Raw genomic sequence first — 25909 nt, forward strand, 5'->3', positions numbered from 1 at the left:
TGAGTAGGCTATGGAAGGATTTGAATGTTGATGAATACAAAACATACAAATACGCTTGCTCTGAAGAAATAACTTTCATACACATTCAAAAGAGTCCAATGCCTCTAGTGAAGAAGCCTCTCCTTCACAGATGGCCTACTTCAGACATGGCATCTTTCCATCTCACAGAGCTTCAGATGGACTGTATTACAATAATAAAGTAAAATAGAAATGATTATTATTAATTAACCCTTTATAACCATTTAGATGGCCATATAAAATATATATATTTTATAGCCTACAAACATTTAAATATAATTGATCTACTATCATCTCAAAATATGTCACTAAAGGGTATTTGTACATGAATTGTTGAAATAACATTATTGTTCACTTTAAATCAACTTCCAATAGTAGAAAAAAAGGTCATATCTAGAACCAAAATAGTTTCCTATAGGGACAGCCGAAGAACTATAAAGAACCCCTTTTGGTTCCAGGTAGAACCTTTCGGGGTTCCTAATAGACGCCAAGTAACCAGTAAGTGTCTGGTGAACAAGATAAGGACACAAGTGCTGAAATCCCTACCCTTCCCATTAGTGACAATAGAAAGACAATGAGTGAAGCCCGAGGTTATATTCAGACACCAGTCTCAATGTCAACAGTGAAGAGGCAACTCTGGGATGTTTGCCTTCTAGGCAGGGTTCCTCTGCCCAGTGTCTGTGTTCTTTTACCCATCTTAACCTTTACTTTTTATTGGCCAGTCTGAGATATAGCTTTTTCTTTGCAACTCAGCCTAGAAGGTCAGCATTCCAGAGTCACCTCTTCACTGTTGACGTTGAGACTGGTGTTTTGCGGGTACTATTTAATGAAGCTACCAGTTGAGGACTTGTGAGGCGTCGGTTTCTCACACTAGGCACTCTAATGTACTTGTCCTCTTGCTCAGTTGTGCACCGGAGCCTCCCACTCCTCTTTCTATTCTGGTTAGAGACAGTTTGTGCTGTTCTGTGAAGGGAGTAGTATGCAGCATTGTACGAGATCTTCAGTTTCTTGGCAAATTCTCGCATGGAATAGCCTTAATTTCTCAGAACAAGAATAAACTGATGAGTTTCAGAGAAAGTCCTTTGTTTCTGGCCATTTTGAGCCTGTAATCGAACCCACAAATGCTGACGCTCCAGATACTCAACTAGTCTAAAGAAGGCCAGTTGTATTGCTTCTTTAACCAGAACAGTTTTCAGCTGTGCTAACATAATGGTTTTCCAATGATCAATTAGCCTTTTAAAATGATAAACTTGGATTAGCTAACACAACATGCCATTGGAACACAGGAGTGATGGTTGCTGATAATGGGCCTCTGTACGCCCATGTAGATATTCCATTAAAAATCAGCCGTTTCCAGCTACAATAGTCATTTACCACTTTAACAATGTCTGCACTGTATTTCTGATCAATTTGATGTTATTTTAATGGACAAAAAATGTGCTTTTCTTTCAAAAACAAGGACATTTCTAAGTGACCCCAAACTTTTGAACGGTAGTGTACGTTAAGTAGGTCAGGTGTTCCGATGTGTGTCTGGGTGTGGTTTGGTGGGTTTCGTTCACTCAGGAATGTGTGTTGATTGACGATGTACATGCAGGTGTTTAAGTGTGTTTATTTGTTTTAGTGACTGGTTCAATGTGTGGGCAGGTATGGTTGAGCGGTTGTGGTTCACTCAGGAATGTGTGTGATGAATAAAGATGTGCAGGTGCGGTTGTTTATAATGCTTGTACAGTGTTCTGTACATCAGACTGTGTTTTCCCCCATGATCTTCTCCTTCTTTGTGGTGTGTTTGGAGTTAAGGCATGTTGTGTGTGTGACTAAGACGATGTGCGTCTCCTTTTTTTCCACACCTAAATGGGCGGAGAAAAACATCAATACATTGGACAATGCCATTACCAGTATCTAATAACAAACTGTAGGAGATTCCAGTGAGAGAATGAATAAACAATGACTTTGCAGAAAAGAGTGGCTGAATCATCATGACTATGCAGAAAAGAGTGGCTGAATCATCATGACTATGCAGAAAACAGCAAAAGAGGATTATTTCAAATTATTTATTTCTACTGGTATTATGAATACAAGTTTAAACTGGAACAATTTTTTATTATTTTTTATTAAAGTGGTCGGTGGTGTAGCATGTGGATTTATAGATAAGATTTTCACAAAATATTTGATATTTCTGATTCACAGTTTGTCTCATCAGTCATCAGGGCAAAACGATATAGGCTATGGTATGAGACAGCAATTAAGAAAAAAGTACTTTGAAAGTACTAAAAGATTATAGTCTACAAGATTTCAAAGCAATTCAAGATGTATTGACTAGGCCTACATTGACCATGCAAGACACATTTATACAAACACACATTGGCATAATATCCAGATGTAACAAAGAGATTGAGGGGTTTAGAGATTTCTTATGTTGTTAAAGGCTGTTTTTTATTTTAGATAGACACCAGGTTCCAGCTATGGAGTATGAGATCATGTTTAAAATGTCTTCACTAAAAATACTGTCATAAGTTTAATATTTTTGAAAACTGAGTGGCTGAAACTGTAATGTGTTGAGAAGAGAGAAGTAGAAAATAAAAGAGGAGAAAATATTCTCCATCTATAAATGTTGTAGGACCTCCAGTAAGGTGGTGATGGACCAGGCCTGGGTCTCACAGCTGAAGGGACAGTACTGGCCATTGCCATTGGTCAGTTCAAGTAGACCCTTCCAAGACAATCTTGTAGGTGATAAGAGAAAATATTGATTACGTGACAATTACAATCAACCATATCAATTGAGTGAAACAATGGAAAAATGTAATGTGCTTCTGACTCAAAAATAACATTCCATCCTGTGACCATTTAGGTCATTTACCATTTAAACAATTGAGAACGTTATAGTATGTTATAGTATCACTTACATTCTTTGGCTTGTGTCTTACCTCTCCAAGCAGATGTTAAGCCTCCTCTTCACTAGGTGAACAGTCTCGCCGTAGATCTCCCATCTTCTTGGAAAAGTACAGTTCCTAGTTACTAAGAAATGTTTATGTGGGCTGTAAGTGCATTAACAGATCCTTAGTGGTACTTGAAGCCCCGAACGACATTGAAATCCTCGCTATCCAGAGCGCTATCATAGACACCACAGTACTTCATGTCACTTCATGAGGGGAAAGAAAATAGATAACATGTTAACTGTGGGTTAAGAATGAAAGTCTGAGTGTGGTGCAACAGCTGGGTCTAGTCTAGTGAGTAACACAGACGTCTTCTGAGTATTGCTGGGGAGCGAATCTTTGTTACGCTGTCAATTTGATAACTGTTTGTCCTCTATCTTTCACCTTTCTCTTCTGATCTGATGTGTCTAAATAAAGCAACAACACAAGAAGAATGATGTACTGTATGTGAATGTGTGGACAAAACATGTCTGTGGTTGTGTCTGAAATTATACCCTATTCCCCATGGGTCCTGGTCATAAGTAGTGTTCATTCCCAGGGGACCAACGTCTTCATTCCCAGGGGACCGAGTAGCTTCTGCTCTGCCATCTCTCGTGCCTCCCCAGACTCTATCCACTGTGAACAGCTCTGAAGCCTGGAGAACACAGAGAGAAGTAGGTACAAGGTACAGACATCCCAGCAAACAATTCTAAGGAGAGAGAATGTTTTTGTAATGTTACCTGTAATCAGGGTGTGAATTACAGGAGAGCCAGGGGGGGGCACAGCTCCCTAGATTAAGACATGAGCTCCCCTAAAGGCAATAAAAGTCTAACTTTGGGGGTGGTCTCTAAATAATGATAATCTGAGTATTGGTGATACACTGGTAATGTTAAACACTCCTCCAATCGTTGTGAGATCTGATATTCTGCCCAATGCAACTTGGGCTCCCGAGTGGCACAGCGGTCTAAGGCACTGCATCACAGTGCTAGAGGCGTCACTACAGACCTTGGTTCGATTCCAGGCTGTATCACAACCGGCCATGATTGGGAGTCCCATTGGGTAGCGTACAATTGTCTCAGGCCGGGTTTGGCCGGGGTAGGCCAAGGTTAACAATTATGCAAATGGCGTTTACATGTTGGTGCTAAAGATAAATGTTTTTGGACAATTGCTATTTGTGTCTCATGTAGAGAGTGGTTCCACTATTTTGCAAAAACTGTCTTGTGATAGTTATATCTGTTAAAAAAAAACTGTTTAGCATTTGCATTTAGTTTGAAAACAATCAGAAATTACTAGGCTAACTGGCTATACAGTTATTTGGATACCAGTTTTGCTCATGTGGATTGCAGTTTCCTTCGGCATTCAATGAATGGAGACAAACTGACGCAGCCCACTAAACTGAAGTGAGTTTTCCAAAGCAAACACATTTCTCTTGCAAAATGCACTAACTCCATCAAAGCTTAAAATAGTCATCTAAAATTAAAATCACTCCATCAAACAGTATAATTTGTCATTAATGAGAAGATTGATCAAAATTAACACCCTCTAAACTGTTATTTGCAATAGCTTCGCATACAACACGCTGTAGGCTTCACATGACAGCGATGTTAGGCCTACAGTGTGTTCTCTACCAGAATCCGCAGCAAAGTCTGTATATTGATTATCACTAAGTAGACATGTTATTGGTTTATCATGGTTGTGAACACACTGTAGGCTTAACATGACATTACGGTTGGTGCACCAGGCCAGAACTTACAGAACTTACAGGCCAGAACTTAGAGTACCTTTCTCAAAACGGTATAATTTATCATCTATTAAGGAAGTAGTCTCACCATTCATTACATAGGCCTGACATCACAACAAATAGTCGTTTTTTTGATCGCTTGTTTCTGGAATAAGGGTTCACAGTTAACACTGCCCACTAAACTGAAAGTGTGTTTGCCAAAGTAACACATTTCTCTTGAAAAATGTATGTGTGGGGAGGGGGCAAAAAAAAAAGTCAACACCCCCCCATTCCCTTCATGTCAAACGGAAGTTACCCATAACATGGTTACCATGTTTTCATTATTTAAAATATTACTGTTCCAGACATGTTTCATGGGATGTTACAAGATCATTCATGTGTCCAGCTTTCTAAGGGTTTGGAGGACAATATGTTTCATTGGAACATTGGAAGAACATTCCTGTGTCCAAGAACATTTAAAACACAGGACATTCTCTCATGGTCCCCTGGAGCTTTTTGTCTAGTTCCTGGGACATCCCTGAAGACTGATGTTCACCTGATGGTCCCAAAGAAATGTTCTCCCAATTAAAACGTGTTTCATTACACTACCATCCCCGGTTACTGTTGCTGAGCCCATCAAGGCCCTGGTAGGTGAACCACTGATCCATTAAAGTGGCAATCCGTAGTTGCTACATACATTTTTGGACGTATACATTTATGATATGTACCCATTGATTCTTGAAGAATATAACTTATAAATGCCTCATTAACTTATTAGTTCAACTGCCGTACCCATGAGAACCCCAAAAATAAGCTGGTTTTATTTCAATATTTGTAAACAAAGAAAATGTAAACAAACACTCTACCCTCAAAACACGGTCAAAACTGATTTTGGATCATGGATGATCAGTCCTTGCTTCCATATCACTGTCTATGAATTTGGGAGAAGTTACATTCTCCAGCCCCATAACTCTGCTTTTTACTGGATCAGGGATGGGGCAATTACTTTGTTATTGTTTCTACTGTTGATTGCCACTTTAACAACTCTTTGCATGTTGGCAATGTTCATTACACCCACAAACAGTGCTTTCAACATACATTGAGGGGTGGTAAAACCTTGGATCATTGTTACTCTAACTTCCGCGACGCATATAAGGCCCTGCCCCGCCCCCCTTTCGGAAAAGCTGACCACGACTCCATTTTGCTGATCCCTGCCTACAGGCAGAAACTAAAACAAGAGGCTCCCACGCTGAGGTCTGTCCAACGCTGGTCAGACCAAGCTGACTCCACACTCCAAGACTGCTTCCATCACGTGGACTGGGACATGTTTCGTATTGCGTCAGATGGAAATATTGACGAATACGCTGATTCGGTGTGCGAGTTCATTAGAACGTGCGTCGAAGATGTCGTTCCCATAGCAACGATAAAAACATTCCCAAACCAGAAACCGTGGATTGATGGCAGCATTCGCGTGAAACTGAAAGCGCGAACCACTGCTTTTAATCAGGGCAAGGTGTCTGGTAATATGTCCGAATATAAACAATGCAGCTATTCCCTCCACAAGGCTATTAAACAAGCTAAGCGTCAGTACAGAGACAAAGTGGAATCTCAATTCAATGGCTCAGACACAAGAGGCATGTGGCAGGGTCTACAGTCAATCACGGACTACAAGAAGAAACCCAGCCCAGTCACGGCAGGATGTCTTGCTCCCAGGCAGACTAAATAACTTTTTTGCCCTTTGAGGACAATACATTGCCACTGACAGTCACGGACCAGGATGTCTTGCTCCCAGGCAGACTAAATAACTTTTTGCCCGCTTTGAGGACAATACATTGCCACTGACACGGCCTGCAACGAAAACATGCGGTCTCTCCTTCACTGCAGCCGAGGTGAGTAAGACATTTAAACGTGTTAACCCTCGCAAGGCTGCAGGCCCAGACGGCATCCCCAGCCGCGCCCTCAGAGCATGCGCAGACCAGCTGGCCGGTGTGTTTACGGACATATTCAATCAATCCCTATACCAGTCTGCTGTTCCCACATGCTTCAAGAGGGCCACCATTGTTCCTGTTCCCAAGAAAGCTAAGGTAACTGAGCTAAACGACTACCGCCCGTAGCACTCACTTCCGTCATCATGAAGTGCTTTGAGAGACTAGTCAAGGACCATATCACCTCCACCCTACCTGACACCCTAGACCCACTCCAATTTGCTTACCGCCCAAATAGGTCCACAGACGATGCAATCTCAACCACACTGCACACTGCCCTAACCCACCTGGACAAGAGGAATACCTATGTGAGAATGCTGTTCATCGACTACAGCTCGGCATTCAACACCATAGTACCCTCCAAGCTCGTCATCAAGCTCGAGATCCTGGGTCTCGACCCCGCCCTGTGCAACTGGGTTCTGGACTTCCTGACGGGCCGCCCCCAGGTGGTGAGGGTAGGCAACAACATCTCCTCCCCGCTGAAGATGGAGTGTAGTGAAAGTAAGGGTTTCAGTTGATAACCTAGTGCCATTCCGGGAAGAAGATGTTAGGGCAGATGGTAGCTCTATAGTCAGCCAGAATACAAGCAGAGCCCCTGACAAAGCAGATACTGACCGTGGAGTTGTCCAGAGCCAAGGGCCGGTGAGGATAGTACAGACGAAAGATCTTAAGGAAGAGATTGAGGTGGAAACTGGTTAACCTATGGTTAGAATGGATTCAGTAAAGCCAGATCAGTAGCGAAAGAAGAATGTTAGGCCTGCGCCTCAGCAAAACCTCAGTTCATAACCATTCCCTTTCCATTTGATGGAATTGTTCACCTAGGGGAATGGCCTGTATGGTAAAGCTGTTCAAGAGGGCAGGGAGCTGAACAATGACATTGCATTGATCTGTGATATCTGTGTCCCCAGGTGCCGATTACATCCAGAAATTGCTGAAATAAGTCAATCACAGTTACAGGAGGATATTATTATTGTATGGCTCGCTACATCACACACGGATGGGACGTAGGGGAAGTAAGAACATAGAACTTGCCATAGGAAAGAGTCGTTACTCTTACCCAGAGCCAGGTAGAAGAGAGAGAAGCAGTGCTCCATCAGGATCTTTTGACAATAGAGTTTACATTGATAGCATTGGAGTTCCAAGGGGGTTACCTAATGAGTTCTGGATTGGAATCAAGCATCTTCTTCCCAGTTGCAACTAGGTTGATGGGATGACAGGATAGAATAGTCTTGGATATGTCACTGGCTAAATGGGTGGGGGGTGTATGAGGTTCTGAGCAGAATGTTGTAATTTCATCCCCGATGACACGGCTCCGGATGGATCAGTGACCAAGGCCCTGGCTGGTTTATCCACCCTAGCTCACGAGCTGGCAGAACTCTGGGGTGGATACATCTGACTATTTGGATTGACAGTGTGTTTGGGAAATGGAAAAATGTCATAATCACTGTGTTGTGGGCAACCTTCACCTGTATGAGTGTTTTGGTTCTGTGTGAATGTTGTTTGATCCCTGGTGTGAAAGGTTCTCATTTCCAGGACTCTGGAGAAATCAATGACACAACAGATGGTGAGATACGGACCGATTCCAAGCTCTGACCAGTGGAATGATGAATACATACCTCAGACCTAGTAGATGAATGAATCCGTATACTTCACATAGAGAAGCCTGTTTGATGAGAACATTTTGATGTTTGGAGATTCTAGGTTGTATCTTGTTTTGATGCTAGACTGTTTCTTTGATTAAGACGGTAACGAAAATCCTGATAAGAAGAGTTATGATTCTGATGTTGGCCTACAGCAGCCAGTGTAAATGCATGTATTGGTTTCTATTAGGTTGGATTTGGATAACAATAAGTATTTCTAATAAAAATAGGTGTGTTTTTTAATATTCTAATAAAAATAGAGGCGTGATTGGATGTATAAGATTTAGTCATAGGGTGTTAAAGAGTTTTTAAAATTCTTTATACAATAAATGTGTGTTTCTTTTAACCTTTGTATTCTGAGTATGACACCCTTGTGGTTGTCAAAAGGGGGAGTTCGAAAAGCATATATCAGTTGTTGATTGTTTTCTGTGTTTCTGTAAAAAAAAAAGAATAATAAACTTGATTATTTTCATGAAATGCTATTAACATATTACTATGTTGGGACCGCTGAAATAAAGGATAATGAGTGACACCCTAGGGGGTGTCAAAAGGGGGACTCAAATTTAACACAGTTTTATTCCGTTTTTAAATGAGCTGTTGTTCTCTTTTGAAATGAGGGTTTTAAGTTCCTAGGTGGCTGGTAGCCAATCTAGTACATAGTGGGATCGAATGGGGGACATGAAGGTACAGTGGGGCAAAAAAAGTATTTAGTCAGCCACCAATTGTGCAAGTTCTCCCACTTAAAAAGATGAGAGAGGCCTGTAATTTTCATCATAGGTACACTTCAACTATGACAGACAAAATTAGAAAACAAATCCAGAAAATCACATTGTAGAATTTTTTATGAATTTATTAGAAAATTATGGTGGAAAATAAGTACTTGGTCACCTACAAACAAGCAAGATTTCTGGCTCTCACAGACCTGTAACAACTTCTTTAAGAGGCTTCTCTGTCCTCCACTCGTTACCTGTATTAATGGCACCTGTTTGAACTTGTTATCAGTATAAAAGACAGCTGTCCACAACCTCAAACAGTCACACTCCAAACTCCACTATGGCCAAGACCAAAGAGCTGTCAAAGAACACCAGAAACAAAATTGTAGACCTGCACCAGGCTGGGAAGACTGAATCTGCAATAGGTAAGCAGCTTGGTTTGAAGAAATCAACTGTGGGAGCAATTACTTGGAAATGGAAGACATACAAGACCACTGATAATCTCTCTCGATCTGGGGCTCCACGCAAGATCTCACCCCGTGGGGTCAAAGTGATCACAAGAACGGTGAGCAAAAATCCCAGAACCACACGGGGGGACCTAGTGAATGACCTGCAGAGAGCTGGGACCAAAGTAACAAAGCCTACCATCAGTAACACACTACGCCGCCAGGGACTCAAATCCTGCAGTGCCAGACGTGTCCCCCTGCTTAAGCCAGTACATGTCCAGGCCCATCTGAAGTTTGCTAGAGAGTATTTGGATGATCCAGAAGAAGATTGGGAGAATGTAACATGGTCAGATGAAACCAAAATATAACTTTTTGGTAAAAACTCAACTCGTCGTGTTTGGCGGACAAAGAATGCTGAGTTGCATCCAAAGAACACCATACCTTCTGAGGACGGCTCACCTCTCACAGTTCTGGGCGACTTTAACCTCCCCACGTCTACCTTTGACTCATTCCTCTCTGCCTCCTTCTTTCCACTCCTCTCCTCTTTTGACCTCACCCTCTCACCTCCCCCCCCTACTCACAAGGCAGGCAATACGCTCGACCTCATCTTTACTAGATGCTGTTCTTCCACTAACCTCATTGCAACTCCCCTCCAAGTCTCCGACCACTACCTTGTATCCTTTTCCCTCTCGCTCTCATCCAACACTTCCCACACTGCCCCTACTCGGATGGTATCGCGCCGTCCCAACCTTCGCTCTCTCTCCCCCGCTACTCTCTCCTCTTCCATCCTATCATCTCTTCCCTCTGCTCAAACCTTCTCCAACCTATCTCCTGATTCTGCCTCCTCAACCCTCCTCTCCTCCCTTTCTGCATCCTTTGACTCTCTATGTCCCCTATCCTCCAGGCCGGCTCGGTCCTCCCCTCCCGCTCCGTGGCTCGACGACTCATTGAGAGCTCACAGAACAGGGCTCCGGGCAGCCGAGCGGAAATGGAGGAAAACTCGCCTCCCTGCGGACCTGGCATCCTTTCACTCCCTCCTCTCTACATTTTCCTCCTCTGTCTCTGCTGCTAAAGCCACTTTCTACCACTCTAAATTCCAAGCATCTGCCTCTAACCCTAGGAAGCTCTTTGCCACCTTCTCCTCCCTCTTGAATCCTCCTCCCCCTCCCCCCCTCCTCCCTCTCTGCAGATGACTTCGTCAACCATTTTGAAAAGAAGGTCGACGACATCCGATCCTCGTTTGCTAAGTCAAACGACACCGCTGGTTCTGCTCACACTGCCCTACCCTGTGCTCTGACCTCTTTCTCCCCTCTCTCTCCAGATGACATCTCGCGTCTTGTGACGGCCGGCCGCCCAACAACCTGCCCGCTTGACCCTATCCCCTCCTCTCTTCTCCAGACCATCTCCGGTGACCTTCTCCCTTACCTCACCTCGCTCATCAACTCATCCCTGACCGCTGGCTACGTCCCTCCCGTCTTCAAGAGAGCGAGAGTTGCACCCCTTCTGAAAAAACCTACACTCGATCCCTCCGATGTCAACAACTACAGACCAGTATCCCTTCTTTCTTTTCTCTCCAAAACTCTTGAACGTGCCGTCCTTGGCCAGCTCTCCCGCTATCTCTCTCAGAATGACCATCTTGATCCAAATCAGTCAGGTTTCAAGACTAGTCATTCAACTGAGACTGCTCTTCTCTGTATCACGGAGGCGCTCCGCACTGCTAAAGCTAACTCTCTCTCCTCTGCTCTCATCCTTCTAGACCTATCGGCTGCCTTCGATACTGTGAACCATCAGATCCTCCTCTCCACCCTCTCCGAGTTGGGCATCTCCGGCGCGGCCCACGCTTGGATTGCGTCCTACCTGACAGGTCGCTCCTACCAGGTGGCGTGGCGAGAATCCGTCTCCTCACCACGTGCTCTCACCACTGGTGTCCCCCAGGGCTCTGTTCTAGGCCCTCTCCTATTCTCGCTATACACCAAGTCACTTGGCTCTGTCATAACCTCACATGGTCTCTCCTATCATTGCTATGCAGACACACAATTAATCTTCTCCTTTCCCCCTTCTGACGACCAGGTGGCGAATCGCATCTCTGCATGTCTGGCAGACATATCAGTGTGGATGACGGATCATCACCTCAAGCTGAACCTCGGCAAGACGGAGCTGCTCTTCCTCCCGGGGAAGGACTGCCCGTTCCATGATCTCGCCATCACGGTTGACAACTCCATTGTGTCCTCGTCCCAGAGCGCTAAGAACCTTGGCGTGATCCTGGACAACACCCTGTCGTTCTCAAATAACATCAAGGCGGTGGCCCGTTCCTGTAGGTTCATGCTCTACAACATCCGCAGAGTACGACCCTGCCTCACACAGGAAGCGGCGCAGGTCCTAATCCAGGCACTTGTCATCTCCCGTCTGGATTACTGCAACTCGCTGTTGGCTGGGCTCCCTGCCTGTGCCATTAAACTCATCCAGAACGCCGCAGCCCGTCTGGTGTTCAACCTTCCCAAGTTCTCTCACGTCACCCCGCTCCTCCGCTCTCTCCACTGGCTTCCAGTTGAAGCTCGCATCCGCTACAAGACCATGGTGCTTGCCTACGGAGCTGTGAGGGGAACGGCACCTCAGTACCTCCAGGCTCTGATCAGGCCCTACACCCAAACAAGGGCACTGCGTTCATCCACCTCTGGCCTGCTCGCCTCCCTACCACTGAGGAAGTACAGTTCCCGCTCAGCCCAGTCAAAACTGTTCGCTGCTCTGGCCCCCCAATGGTGGAACAAACTCCCTCACGACGCCAGGACAGCGGAGTCAATCACCACCTTCCGGAGACACCTGAAACCCCACCTCTTTAAGGAATACCTAGGATAGGATAAAGTAATCCTTCTCCCTCCCTCCCCCTTAAAATACCTATATGCACTATTGTAAAGTGGCTGTTCCACTGGATGTCATAAGGTGAAAGCACCAATTTGTAAGTCGCTCTGGATAAGAGCGTCTGCTAAATGACTTAAATGTAATGTAAATGTGAAGCATGGGGGTGGAAACATCATGCTTTGGGGCTGTTTTCTGCAAAGGGACCAGGACGACTGATCCGTGTAAAGGAAAGAATTAATGGGGCCATGTATCGTGAGATTTTGAGTGAAAACCTCCTTCCATCAGCAAGGGCATTGAAGATGAAACATGGCTGGGTCTTTCAGCATGACAATGATCCCAAACACACCGCCCGGGCAATGAAGGAGTGGCTTCGTAAGAAGCATTTCAAGGTCCTGGAGTGGCCTAGCCAGTCTCCAGATCTCAACCCAATAGAAAATCTTTGGAGGGAGTTGAAAGTCCATGTTGCCCAGCAACAGCTCCAAAACATCACTGCTCTAGAGGAGATCTGCATGGAGGAATGGGCCAAAATACCAGCAACAGTGTGTGAAAACCTTGTGAAGACTTACAGAAAACATTTGACCTCTGTTATATACCCTTTGTTGGCAATGACAAAGTATTGAGATAAACTTTTGTTATTGACCAAATACTTATTTTCCACCATAATTTGCAAATAAATGCATTAAAAATCCTACAATGTGATTTTCAGGAATTTTTTTCCTAATTTTTGTCTGTCATAGTTGAAGTGTACCTATGATGAAAATTACAGGCCTCATCTTTTTAAGTGGGAGAACTTGCACAATTGGTGACTGACTAAATACTTTTTTGCCCCACTGTATATTAAACTTTGTAGCTTTTATATGATTCATTGCTGAATTTTTATTCACACCCATAGGGGTGTGAAAAGGGGGATTGTGAGGTTTGGTTTTAAAAAGACAGTGTTTAAAGGCCCTACTCTAGGACTATAATTGAAGCATTATGTGTGGCTAATACATTGATAGACATTGTGCAACATAGCGTGACTTGTGACATTGTGCAGCATAGTGTGATTTGTAACTAATCTAGGGTGTCAACAGCTTCAGGGCCATGGGCCTTGAACGTGATGGAAAAATACAGAATAACACAAAAACAGGAGCTGTGCAATGGATGTAGCAACCAGGGTGTGGGGCCACCAGAGCTAATCTACTCAGTAGCAGATCCGGAAATCTGGAGCGCTGTGGGGCTGGGACCAGTCTGGGCGCCAACGTCAAAAACCACACAGTCTCTCTACTCTGACAGGCCAGCTCGGAAGCAGGAACTACTTCTGTCAGAGTATTAAAGAAGATACTGTTAGGGTGTTGGCCAGTTCTCTGTACTGCCCTGCGTGGTGTTACAGCGTACCCGTAATATACGAAAATTGCATTTGCCATTTATTGCTTAGCTAATATAACTACATAGTATACAGTGCCTTGCGAAAGTATTCGGCCCCCTTGAACTTTGCAACCTTTTGCCACATTTCAGGCTTCAAACATAAAGATATAAAACTGTATTTTTGTGTGAAGAATCAACAAGTGGGACATAATCATGAAGTGGAATGACATTTATTGGATATTTCAAACTTTAACAAATCAAAAACTGAAAAATTGGGCGTGCAAAATTATTCAGCCCCTTTACTTTCAGTGCAGCAAACTCTCTCCAGAAGTTCAGTGAGGATCTCTGAATGATCCAATGTTGACCTAAATGACTAATGATGATAAATACAATCCATCTGTGTGTAATCAAGTCTCCGTATAAATGCACCTGCACTGTGATAGTCTCAGAGGTCTGTTAAAAGCACAGAGAGCATCATGAAGAACAAGGAACACACCAGGCAGGTCCGAGATACTGTTGTGAAGACGTTTAAAGCAGGATTTGGATACAAAAAGATTTCCCAAGCTTTAAACATCCCAAGGAGCACTGTGCAAGCGATAATATTGAAATGGAAGGAGTATCAGACCACTGCAAATCTACCAAAACCTGGCCGTCCCTCTAAACGTTCAGCTCATACAAGGAGAAGACTGATCAGAGATGCAGCCAAGAGGCCCATGATCACTCTGGATGAACTGCAGAGATCTACAGCTGAGGTGGGAGACTCTGTCCATAGGACAACAATCAGTCGTATATTGCACAAATCTGGCCTTTATGGAAGAGTGGCAAGAAGAAAGCCATTTCTTAAAGATATCCATAAAAAGTGTCATTTAAGTTTGCCACAAGCCACCTGGGAGACACACCAAACATGTGGAAGAAGGTGCTCTGGTCAGATGAAACCAAAATTGAACTTTTTGGCAACAATGCAAAACGTTATGTTTGGCGTAAAAGCAACACAGCTCATCACCCTAAACACACCATCCCCACTGTCAAACATGGTGGTGGCAGCATCATGGTTTGGGCCTGCTTTTCTTCAGCAGGGACAGGGAAGATGGTTAAAATTGATGGGAAGATGGATGGAGCCAAATACAGGACCATTCTGGAAGAAAACCTGATGGAGTCTGCAAAAGACCTGAGACTGGGATGGAGATTTGTCTTCCAACAAGACAATGATCCAAAACATAAAGCAAAATCTACAATGGAATGGTTCAAAAATAAACATATCCAGGTGTTAGAATGGCCAAGTCAAAGTCCAGACCTGAATCCAATCGAGAATCTGTGGAAAGAACTGAAAACTGCTGTTCACAAATGCTCTCCATCCAACCTCACTGAGCTCGAGCTGTTTTGCAAGGAGGAATGGTAAAAAATGTCAGTCTCTCGATGTGCAAAACTGATAGACATACCCCAAGCGACTTACAGCTGTAATCGCAGCAAAAGATGGCGCTAAAGTATTAACGTAAGGGGGCTGAATAATTTTGCACGCCCAATTTTTCAGTTTTTGATTTGTTAAAAAAGTTTGAAATATCCAATAAATGTCGTTCCACTTCATGATTGTGTCCCACTTGTTGATTCTTCACAAAAAATACAGTTTTATATCTGAAATGTGGCAAAAGATCGCAAAGTTCAAGGGGGCCGAATACTTTCGCAAGGCACTGTACAATCAGTGACTCAGAAACTCATAACTTGTTCTGATACCAGATTCGAATTGACGCAACCCTAACAGTTCCTTCTGGCAAACTAAGTCGGCTGTCACGTGCCTTTTACTGAGGAGTGGCTTCCGTCTGGCCACTCTACCATAAAGGCCAGATTTGTGGAGTGCTGCAGAGATGGTTGTCCTTCTGGAAGGTTCTCCCATCTCCACAGAGGAACTAGAGCTCTGTCAGAGAGACCATTGGGTTCTTGGTCACCTCCCTGATCATGGCCCTTCTCCCCTGACTGCTCAGTTTGGCCGGGTGGCCTGCTCTAGGAAGAGTTTTGGTGGTTACAAACTTCTTCCATTTAAGAATTATGGAGGCCACTGTGTTCTTGGGGACCTTCAATGCTGCAGACATTGTTTGTACCCTTCTCCAGATCTGTGCCTCGTCACAATCCTGTCTCGGAGCTCTACGGATTCCTTTGACCTCATGGCTTGATTTCTGTTCTCGCATGCACAGACATGTCAACAGTGGGACACTATATAGACAGGTGTGTGCCTTTCCAAATCATATACAATCAATTGAATGTACCACAGGTGGACTCCAAACAAGTTGTAGAAACATCTCAAAGGTGATCTATGAAAACAGTAAGCACCTGAGCTCAATTTCGACTCTCATAGCAAAGGGTCTGAATAATTATGTAAATAAGGTATTTATGATTCTATTTTGAATACATTTGCCAAAATTTCTAAAAACCTGTTTTCACTTTGTCATAAAGGGGTATTGTGTGTAGTAAATTACTGAGGAGTAGTGTTTTAATCCATTTTAGAATAAGGCTGTAACGTAACAAAATGTGGGGAATAAATCAAGGGGTCTGAATACTTTCTGAAGGTACTGTGTGTGTTTGTTTATTCATTTTTACTCTGTTTTCTCCCAATTTTGTGGTATCTAATTGGTAGTTACAGTCTTGTCCCATTGCTGCAACTCCCGTAAGGACTCAGAAGAGGCGAAGGTCTAGAGCCACACTGCTTCTTGACACAATGCCCACTTAACCCGGAAGCCAGCCGCACCAATGTGTCAGAGGATACACAGGGCACCTGGCAACCATGTAAGCATGCACTGCACCTGGCCTGCCACAGGAGTCGCTAGTGCGCAATGGGACAAGGACTTCCCTGCAGGCCAAACCCTCCCCTAACCCGGACGACACTAGGCCAATTGCCACCCCATGGTCTCTCAGTCGCAGACGGCTGCGACAGAGCCTGGACTCGAAACCAGAATCTCTAGTAGCACAGCTAGCACTGTGGATGCGTTCGTTCTTCTATCCTTGTGGGGACCTAAAATCTCCCAAAGTCCCCACAAGGTTAGTAAAACAAGGAAAATCCTTTCCTATGTCCCCATGAGGACAAAGGCTATTTTGAGTTTTGTCGTTAGGTTTAAGATTAGGGTTAGAATTAGGGTTAGTGTACTGCGTTAGTTGTTAGGTTTAGGGTTTGGGCTAGGGTTAAGGAAAATAGGATTTTGAATGGAAATACATTTTAGGTCTTCACGAGGATAGAAGAACAAAACGTGTGTGTGTAACCATTTTAAGAAAGTTTAAGCTCATTTACAGCATTTCTACACAATTGAAGAACTCTCAAATAATATTTGGAGAACAGAAAAAAGCAAGCAGAAATTAGCCCAACCATTATCACATTAGTTGCTGTAGCTTCATTCACCTCAGTCGATCTAAAAACACATAGCCTATTAGCTATACAATCAGGGGTTGGAACCGGTTCAGGGAACAGAACACTGTAAAATAACAAACATTTTTAAGGAACATAAATGAAAATGAAAGTAGTCCATACTGTTCCGGAACAGAACCATTATTTTTAAAACATGGGAACCGGTTAATCATGTTCTTTTAGGTTCCTAGTCCCACAAAAAATGCAGCAAAGTGCATTGCAAAGCCCTCACTCTGTCACTCAGAAATGTATTCCAGTATCGGCCTGCAAGCTGAAAATCTTTGCCAGTGTGTGCGCGTGTTTAGGCTACCTGCCCCTCCCCCCTCTGACGCATAGGCTACTGTACTGACGTTACCATAGGCTACTGTACTGACGTTACCATAGGCTACTGTACTAGCATTGCCATAGGCTACTGCACTAGCGTTACCATAGGCTACTGCACTAGCGTTACCATAGGCTAATGTACTAGTGTTACCATAGGCTACTGTACTAGTGTTACCATAGGCTACTGTACTAGTGTTACCATAGGCTACTGTACTGACGTTACAAGCGTGGTTCAGAAGATAGGAGAGATTTTTAATTAGCTAGGGAAAAATTGATTCACTTTTTTCAATGCTAGTTCAGAATAATATAGCCCTAGTCATCACCTTTCAACTTGGATATACTAACTCCAAAATCGTAAGATGTGTTTTTGAATTCTGGTGCCGCTTTTTCACACAAGTTTTTTTTAGCTAGCAGCAAGCTCAAAGGACATTCAAAGTTCCTCCATAGAAGCCTCTCCTTCTAGTTATAATACTGTGGACCCAATTAAGACAATTGCATGTCATAACAAGATGCCCAGCGCTTCAAGCCTACTCCTCAACTCTCTCTCTCCACCCGTAAAATTTCAATCGCATCTTGCGTCATAGGCTACACTTGTCTGTCCATCACATATGTAAATAACTTGCATGCCTGCTTTATCATCACTGATGGGTGAAGTAATTTAATGAGCTAAATGTAAAAAAATCAAAAATAATAATAATAACAGGTAAAAAAATTAACAGAAAGGAAAGATGACATTTTTTACAAAAATTGGTTTATACCTTTATTTAACTAGGTCAGTGTGTTCAACTAGGGGTTGCTGGTAGGAACAGTGGTACGGAATGAAAAAAATAATGGACTAAATGATTAGCCGCTACATATTAACTCAGTACTGGGATTAAAAACTCTAATTTAATACACACAGATGGATCTGTTCGCAACAAAATTATTTTATTAACAAAAGGAACACCCATACATTTGCTTTAAATAACTTTTTGTTGTTTAGGAGCTAATTTCCTGAAATTCTACACATTTTGCCATGGTTTGGGGAGACATTTTTTGCAGTTTTAAAAGCTATTTTCCAGCAATTCTACATATGTTGACATGACTTATGCCATGTTAATATGATACCTGAATGAGAGTGACTAAGAAACTCAATGGGGGCCCCCCTGGAGGTCTGGGCCCCTGGGCACGTGCCCAGTGTTCCCGGACGGTAATTCGGCCATGATGACTACAAATTTAGATAAATTGGTCTAGTTAGTCTAGCCAGCTAACAAAAAGGTTAACTGACATGGGCTAATTGAGTGCCTGTCAATGAGTAACATATAACATGAGGCAAATTGCTGATGCACAACCAAGTTTCAAAACTGCACCTTGTGTATTCTACCATTCTAACTCTCAACAGTAAACTACAGTCTGTAAGTTGTACTTCAAATTAGATACAAATTTATCAGTCGAGTATACAAATTTGCAGATGTTATCACAGGTGCAGCAAAATGCTTATATAATGCAAACATAATACCAAAAATGTATAAAGAAATAAAAAATATAAGAAATATCAGAACGAGTAATATCAGTCGCCGTAATTTATATACAGTACCAGTCAAAAGTTTGGACACACCTACACATTCATGGGTTTTTCTTTATTTGTACTATTTTCTACATTGTAGAATAATAGCGAAGACATTAAAACTATGAAATAACACATTTGGAATCATGTATTAACCAAAAAAAGTGTTAAACAAAATATATTTTTCGATTTTTGATTCTTCAAAGTAGCCACCCTTTGTTCAAAGCTGTCATGAAGGCAATCTTGACATTATCTCAACCAGCTTCACCTGGAATGCTTTTCCAACAGTCTTGAAGGAGTTCCCACACGCTGAGCACTTGTTGCCTGCTTTTCCTTCACTCTGCGGTCTAACTCATCCCAAACCATCTCAATTGGGTTTGAGGTCAGGTGATTGCAGAGGCCAAGTCACCTGATGCAGCACTCCACTTGCACTCCACAGCACTCCTTCTTGGTCAAATAGCCCTTACACAGCCTGGAGATGTTTTTTTAATTGTCCTGTTGAAAAACAAATGATAGTCCCAATAAGCATAAACCAGGTGGGATGGTGTATCGCTGCAGAATGCTGTGGTAGCCATGCTGGTTAAGTGTGCATTAAATGCTAAATAAATCACTGGCAGTATCACCAGCAAAGCACCCCTAAACCATCACACCTCTTCCATGCTTCACGGTGGGAACTACACATGTGAGATCATCCGTTCACCTACTCCCCACAAAAGGACAGATTTCCACCTGACTAATGTCCATTTCTCATGTTTATTGGCTTCTTATTGGTGTCCTTTAGTAGTGGTTTCTTTGCAGAAATTCAACCATGAAGGCCTGATTCACGAGGTCTCCTCTGAAAAGTTGATGTTGAGATGTCTGTTACTTGAACATTTTTTTGGGCTGCAATTTCAGAGGCTGGTAACTAATGAACTTCTCCTATGCAGCAGAGGTAACTCCTGTGGCGGTCATCATAGAGAGCTTGATGGTTTTTGTAACTGCACTTCAAGAAATTTTCAAAGTTCTTGAAATGTTCTGGATTGACTGACCATGTCTTAATTAAAGTAATGATGGACTGTCGTTTCTCTTTGCTTATTTGAGCTGTTCTTTCCATAAAATGGACTAGGTCTTTTACCAAATAGGGCTATCTTCTGTATATCACCCCTACCTTGTAGGGTTTGATTGGCTCAAATGCATTAAGGAAAGAAATTCCACAAATGCATTCCAGGTGACTACCTCATGAAGCTGTTGGAGAGAATGCAGTGTGCAAAGTTGTCAAGGTAAAGGGTGGATACTTTGAAGAATCTCAAATATAAAATATACTTTTTGATTTGTTTAACACTTTTTTGGTTACTACATGATTCCATATGTTCTTTCATAGTTTTGATGTCTTCACTATTATTCTACAATGTAGTAAAAATAAAGAAACTCTTGAATGAGTAGGTGTCCAAACTTTTGACTGGTACTGTATATGTGTGTGTGTATATACATATATAATGTTTGGTATACTCAGTGTATGTATGGTGTGTAATGTGCATAGACGGTATATGAATAGAAACTGAGTGTAAAGCAGTAGTTATATAGGATGAGCCATGACTTGTCACCCACAGGCCATGTGTATCATTTGTCTTAGAGTAGGTGTGATGATTTACGACCCATTCAGATCATATTACATGGACGCACGGGCCACTCCTTCAACACTTGATACATAGGGTAACTGGGACAACCTCAATAGTGTATTATTATTTTAAAAAATATTTTATTTGAATTTTTACCCCTTTTCTCCCCAATTTCGTGGTATCCAATTGTTTAGTCATGCGTCCTCCGATACACAACCCAATCTTGTCTCATCGCCACAACTCCCATACGGGCTCGGGAGAGACGAAGGTTGAAAGTCATGCGTCCTCCGATACACAACCCAACCAAGCCACACTGCTTCTTAACACAACCCTGAATCCAGCAGCACCAATGTGTCGGAGGAAACACCTGGCAACCTTGGTTAGCGCGCACTGCGCCCGGCCAACCACAGGAGTAGCTGGTGCGTGATGAGACAAGGATTTCCCTACCGGCCAAACCCGGATGACGCTAGGCCAATTGTGCGTCGCCCCACGGACCTCCCGGTCGCGGCCGGTTACAACAGAGCCTGGGCGCGAACCCGGGGTCTCTGGTGGCACAGCTGGCGCTGCAGTACAGCGCCCTTAACCACTGCGCCACCCGGGAGGCCAGGACAGTGTATCCTTACCTGAACAATATCACACTACCAAATTAACAAATTCACTGCGGCCCTTACCAGTGACATCAGCATGCTTCACAATCTTGCTATCATGTTGCTGGACAGTTCCAGTAGAAATAATGGTACTGGCAGTGCCTTTAAAAGGAATATAACTAATGTACAGTGGGGCAAAAAAGTATTTAGTCAGCCACCAATTGTGCAAGTTCTCCCACTTAAAAAGATGAGGCCTGTAATTTATCATCATAGGTACACTTCAACTATGACAGACAAAATTAGAAAAAAATCCAGAAAATCACATTGTAGGATTTTTAATGAATTTATTTAGCAAATTATGGTGGAAAATAAGTATTTGGTCACCTACAAACAAGCAAGATTTCTGGCTCTCACAGACCTGTAAATTCTTCTTTAAGAGGCTCCTCTGTCCTCCACTCGTTACCTGTATTAATTGCACCGGTTTGAACTTGTTATCAGTATAAAAGACAGCTGTCCACAACCTCAAACAGTCACATTCCACTATGGCCAAGACCAAAGAGCTGTCAAAGAACACCAGAAACAAAATTGTAGACCTGCACCAGGCTGGGAAGACTGAATCTGCAATAGGTAAGCAGCTTGGTTTGAAGAAATCAACTGTGGGAGCAATTATTAGGAAATGGAAGACATACAAGACCACTGATAATCTTCCTCTATCTGGGGCTCACGCAAGATCTCACCCCGTGGGGACAAAATGATCACAAGAACGGTGAGCAGGCCCGTCTGAAGTTTGCTAGAGAGCATTTGGATGATCCAGAAGAAGATTGGGAGAATGTCATATGGTCAGATGAAACCAAAATATAACTTTTTGGTAAAAACTCAACTCGTCGTGTTTGGAGGACAAAGAATGCTGAGTTGCATCCAAAGAACACCATACCTACTGTGAAGCATGGGGGTGGAAACATCATGCTTTGGGGCGGTTTTCTGCAAAGGGACCAGGACGACTGATCCGTGTAAAGGAAAGAATTAATGGGGCCATGTATCGTGAGATTTTGAGTGAAAACCTCCTTCCATCAGCAAGGGAATTGAAGATGAAACGTGGCTGGGTCTTTCAGCATGACAATGATTCCAAACACACCGCCCGGGTAACGAAGGAGTGGCTTCGTAAGAAGCATTTCAATGTCCTGGAGTGGCCTAGCCAGTCTCCAGATCTCAACCCCATAGAAAATCTTTGGAGGGAGTTGAAAGTCCGTGTTCCCCAGCAACAGCCCCAAAACATCACTGCTCTAGAGGAGATCTGCATGGAGGAATGGGCCAAAATACCAGCAACAGTGTGAAAACCTTGTTAAGACTTACAGAAAACATTTGACCTCTGTCATTGCCAACAAAGGGTATATAACAAAGTATTGATAAACTTTTGTTATTGACCAAATACTTATTTTCCACCATAATTTGCAAATAAATTCATAAAAAATCCTACAATGTGATTTTCTGGATTTTTTCCCCTCATTTTATCTGTCATAGTTGAAGTGTACCTATGATGAAAATTACAGGCCTCTCATCTTTTTAAGTGGGAGAACTTGCACAATTGGTGGCTGACTAAATACTTTTTTGTCCCACTGTACATGTGTATAGACTGAAGTGCCCAAGCACAAAACATCAGGTCTAAGAACAGCCCTTCATTATCACACAATAAAACCCGGGTTCTCATGTCTTATAAACTAAAATTGCCCATTGTGTACAATCACATGCCAGGCATATAGAGACATGCCTGTAACCCTAGCTGGGAGGTAAAGTTGTAATTCTATGGTGCTGTTCTCATGTTACCTGGATGTGTTCTCTGATCTCTACAGTGTGCTTCGGCAGACTGTTGATGTCGTTCCTGTCTTTCTGGTTTGACACAGCGATCCGATCTTCTCCACAGTCCTGGCCTCCAGAACCACCACCTCTTTTTTAAAGATTTTGTACAGTCGTGGAAAAAAATACAATTGTTATACTTGAGTAAAAGTAAAAGCTATACATCAAATTCCTCACATTAAGCAAACACCACTTTTTGGTTGCTTTTTAAATTTACAAACAGGGTCACACTCCAACATTCACAAATACAGTGATTCTGCCAGATCAGAGGCAGTAGGGGTTACAAGGAGTTATACTGATAGGTTTTTGAATTGGACAAAATCGTTGTCATGGGTAACATCGAGGAACATGGCATGGGCGATAGAAGGCACTAGACGTTCGTTCAGCCCAGCCTCAGACGAGCCCACAGGCTCTCCACCAAACGTGTGGACCAGCCTACCCTCCTGGTGACTATCTCCTGCACTCATGGCCTCTGAGGAACAGAGACGGACAAAGAGACCGAGAGAGATTGTTATTATAGCAACTAGATAAAACAGGCAAATGGTTATAGCCAATATGGTCATTAATAAGAAAACTCACTCGAGCTGAATGAATCTGTCAATTTATTCATAGTTCACTTCTAATATTACCACCAACAGTCCCTTTTAGCCAAGAGACAATCAATTGCAGATGTATTTAATTTCATGTGTATCAATATACCATGAACAAAGGCAATACCCAACTGTTGAAGCAAAACAGAAACAGTTAACTTATTTTTCCATTTCTACCAGATTATGTAGCCTGGTCCCAGATCTGTATGTGCTCTGGTCCACTCCAATGCTCAACTCATTTCCTAATTGTCAAGGAGTTGGCTTGATTTCACAAATAGACTGGCAGTCAGGCTATAGATTATGTGCATTTCCCAGGCTCTTACCTCTGATGAGGGAGGTAATGGCCAGTCTAGTGACAAAGACATTGTCCAGCTCCTCACTGCCCGTGAACAGCTCAGCCACCATATACAGGTCTGGCTTCAGCTTGCGAGTTCTCTCCAGCATGTACTACATAGAGCCACACCACTCACACCAGGGCACACAATGCAACATAGGGAATTTTGGGGAGGGAGAAAGAGTGAGGTTGGAGATAGAGAATAAGAGGGCAAGAGATGGGAAGGGAAAAGTGAAGGGGTAGAGGCTTTGGCAGATCAGCTCTCCCCTCAGCAGCACAGCTTCAGGCTGTCTCCCCAGCAGATCAGCGCTCCCCTAAGCAGCACAGCTTCAGGCTGTCTCCCCAGCAGATCAGCTCTCCCCTCAGCAGCACAGCTTCAGGCCGTCTCCCCAGCAGATCAGCTCTCCCCTAAGCAGCACAGCTTCAGGCGGTCTCCCCAGCAGATCAGCTCTCCCCTAAACAGCACAGCTTCAGGCTGTCTCCCCAGCAGATCAGCTCTCCCCTCAGCAGCACAGCTTCAGGCTGTCTCCCCAGCAGATCAGCTCTCCCCTCAGCAGCACAGCTTCAGGCGGTCTCCCCAGCAGATCAGCTCTCCCCTAAACAGCACAGCTTCAGGCCGTCTCCCCAACAGATCAGCTGTCCCCTCAGCAGCACAGCTTCAGGCTGTCTCCCCAGCAGATCAGCTCTCCCCTCAGCAGCACAGCTTCAGGCCGTCTCCCCAACAGATCAGCTCTCCCCTCAGCAGCACAGCTTCAGGCTGTCTCCCCAGCAGATCAGCTCTCCCCTCAGCAGCACAGCTTCAGGCCGTCTCCCCAGCAGATCAGCTCTCCCCTCAAGTACAAGGTAGAGCCAGACAGGGATGAAATAGAAGAGTTAGAAATATCAATGATATCTAAAACTAAAAAGAGTCACATTTCTCAGGGAAAGGTCAATCTTTACCACCCCCTTTTGGTATAGACTGGATATGACAATTACAGGCCGAAACTAGACCACAGTTACAACAGCACTAGCAGCTGGCCTGGAACCTAAATACTACTGAACTATCAGCTGACCTGGATCTGCAAAGTTAGTCAGGGGGTCATCTGACATCACCCAGCCGTTGTGGGCCAGGAAATGTCAGTCTGGCTCATCAAATGCATTTCCTGGTCAAATGCCAAGTTGTCCTCTGGTGAAATATCTCCACACCACTGGATGTTTCCCGGTGATAGGTCCCAATTTAGGCTGGTAGTCCGCAAGGTGTTTATAAACTACATTTCCCACGATGCAGTTCTAGCGCTCAACATTAAACTCCTCAACCAGTTACAACACTCCAGGGCAGATGAGGGCGCATTACTGTTACAAGCACAGGAGTGACAATCATTTGTAGCGCCAACACTAGTGACAAGGTAAGACCCAGCGCAAGATTATTGGGATCATTTTATTCAAGTTATTCCCGCTCCTCTAAAATGGGTCTAAAGCACCCTTCTCGGACATAAAGATCGAAATTGTGCTATAGAAGGAAGCATACAATATAAGAACGGTGATTCAACATAGCAATCACTCTGTATGAGCGGGTCTATTGCAATAATGGAGTATCCTAAAACAGACATGATTTGTGGCCACAGATGGTTTGTTTACATTTCTACTGTTGAGGCTAGAGGGAGTCGATTTAGGCTTACAGCTCCATCTAGCAGTCGCGTCGGGGACAACAGTTGACAACTATAGCATTAGCTTAACCCTAACCCTTTTCCTAACCTGCTATGTTAATTCACCTAAACCGCTGTGTTAATATCCTAATCTGCTGTGGTGACAAATCACACCCCTAACCTCACAATCGTGTGATTCGCAAACATTCAATGAAATACTTCAGTATAGTCGCTCTCACAAAATCCGACTTTCAATCGTTGACATCCCAAGATTATATTCGCAATAGCCCTGGGGACGAGGTTAGATGGTTCCTCACCCTTAAAGTAATCTATGGGCCAGGAGAAACTAATCCATGGTTGACATGGGTCTAAATCACATCCCTATTATTGCAGGTGAAACAAACTGACCTGAGGTGGTGG

At 43.5% G+C, this 25909-nt stretch overlaps 1 protein-coding gene across 2 annotated transcripts; it reads right to left on the reverse strand.

Annotated features, from left to right (window-relative positions):
• Window positions 1–2109: 2109 nt before the first annotated feature.
• LOC115133011 (glycogen debranching enzyme-like) lies at window positions 2110–25286 on the reverse strand. Of its 2 annotated transcripts, none has more exons than XR_003864165.2 (5): window positions 23854–25274; window positions 22911–23029; window positions 3446–3585; window positions 2943–3157; window positions 2110–2738 (listed from the first exon to the last, which is right to left on the reverse strand). XR_003864165.2 is itself a non-coding variant. In XM_029665826.2 (5 exons), the coding sequence occupies exons 1-5, from the start codon at window positions 23972–23974 to the stop codon at window positions 2621–2623; spliced, it is 561 nt and encodes a 186-aa protein (XP_029521686.1). In that variant the 5' UTR covers window positions 23975–25286; the 3' UTR covers window positions 2110–2620. The 2 variants fall into 2 exon arrangements, 1 of the variants encoding a protein (XP_029521686.1); XM_029665826.2 differs by having other exon boundaries at window positions 2943–3005; window positions 23854–25286.
• Window positions 25287–25909: the final 623 nt, after the last annotated feature.

The sequence above is a fragment of the Oncorhynchus nerka genome, linkage group LG8 (assembly GCF_034236695.1).
Source record: "Oncorhynchus nerka isolate Pitt River linkage group LG8, Oner_Uvic_2.0, whole genome shotgun sequence".
NCBI lineage: Eukaryota > Metazoa > Chordata > Actinopteri > Salmoniformes > Salmonidae > Oncorhynchus > Oncorhynchus nerka.

What these genes read in the sequence shown, in the direction of transcription:
- LOC115133011 (XM_029665826.2), bottom strand. Translation starts at nt 23,974, where the DNA reads ATGCTGGAGAGAACTCGCAAGCTGAAGCCAGACCTGTATATGGTGGCT. An exon ending in AGATCAGAGAACACATCCAG is followed by an intron (nt 3,586 to 22,910) that starts GTAACATGAGAA and finishes TGTGTTCTCCAG; the next exon opens with GCTTCAGAGCTGTTCACAGT. An exon ending in CAGGACCCATGGGGAATAGG is followed by an intron (nt 3,006 to 3,445) that starts GTATAATTTCAG and finishes TTTTCCAAGAAG; the next exon opens with ATGGGAGATCTACGGCGAGA.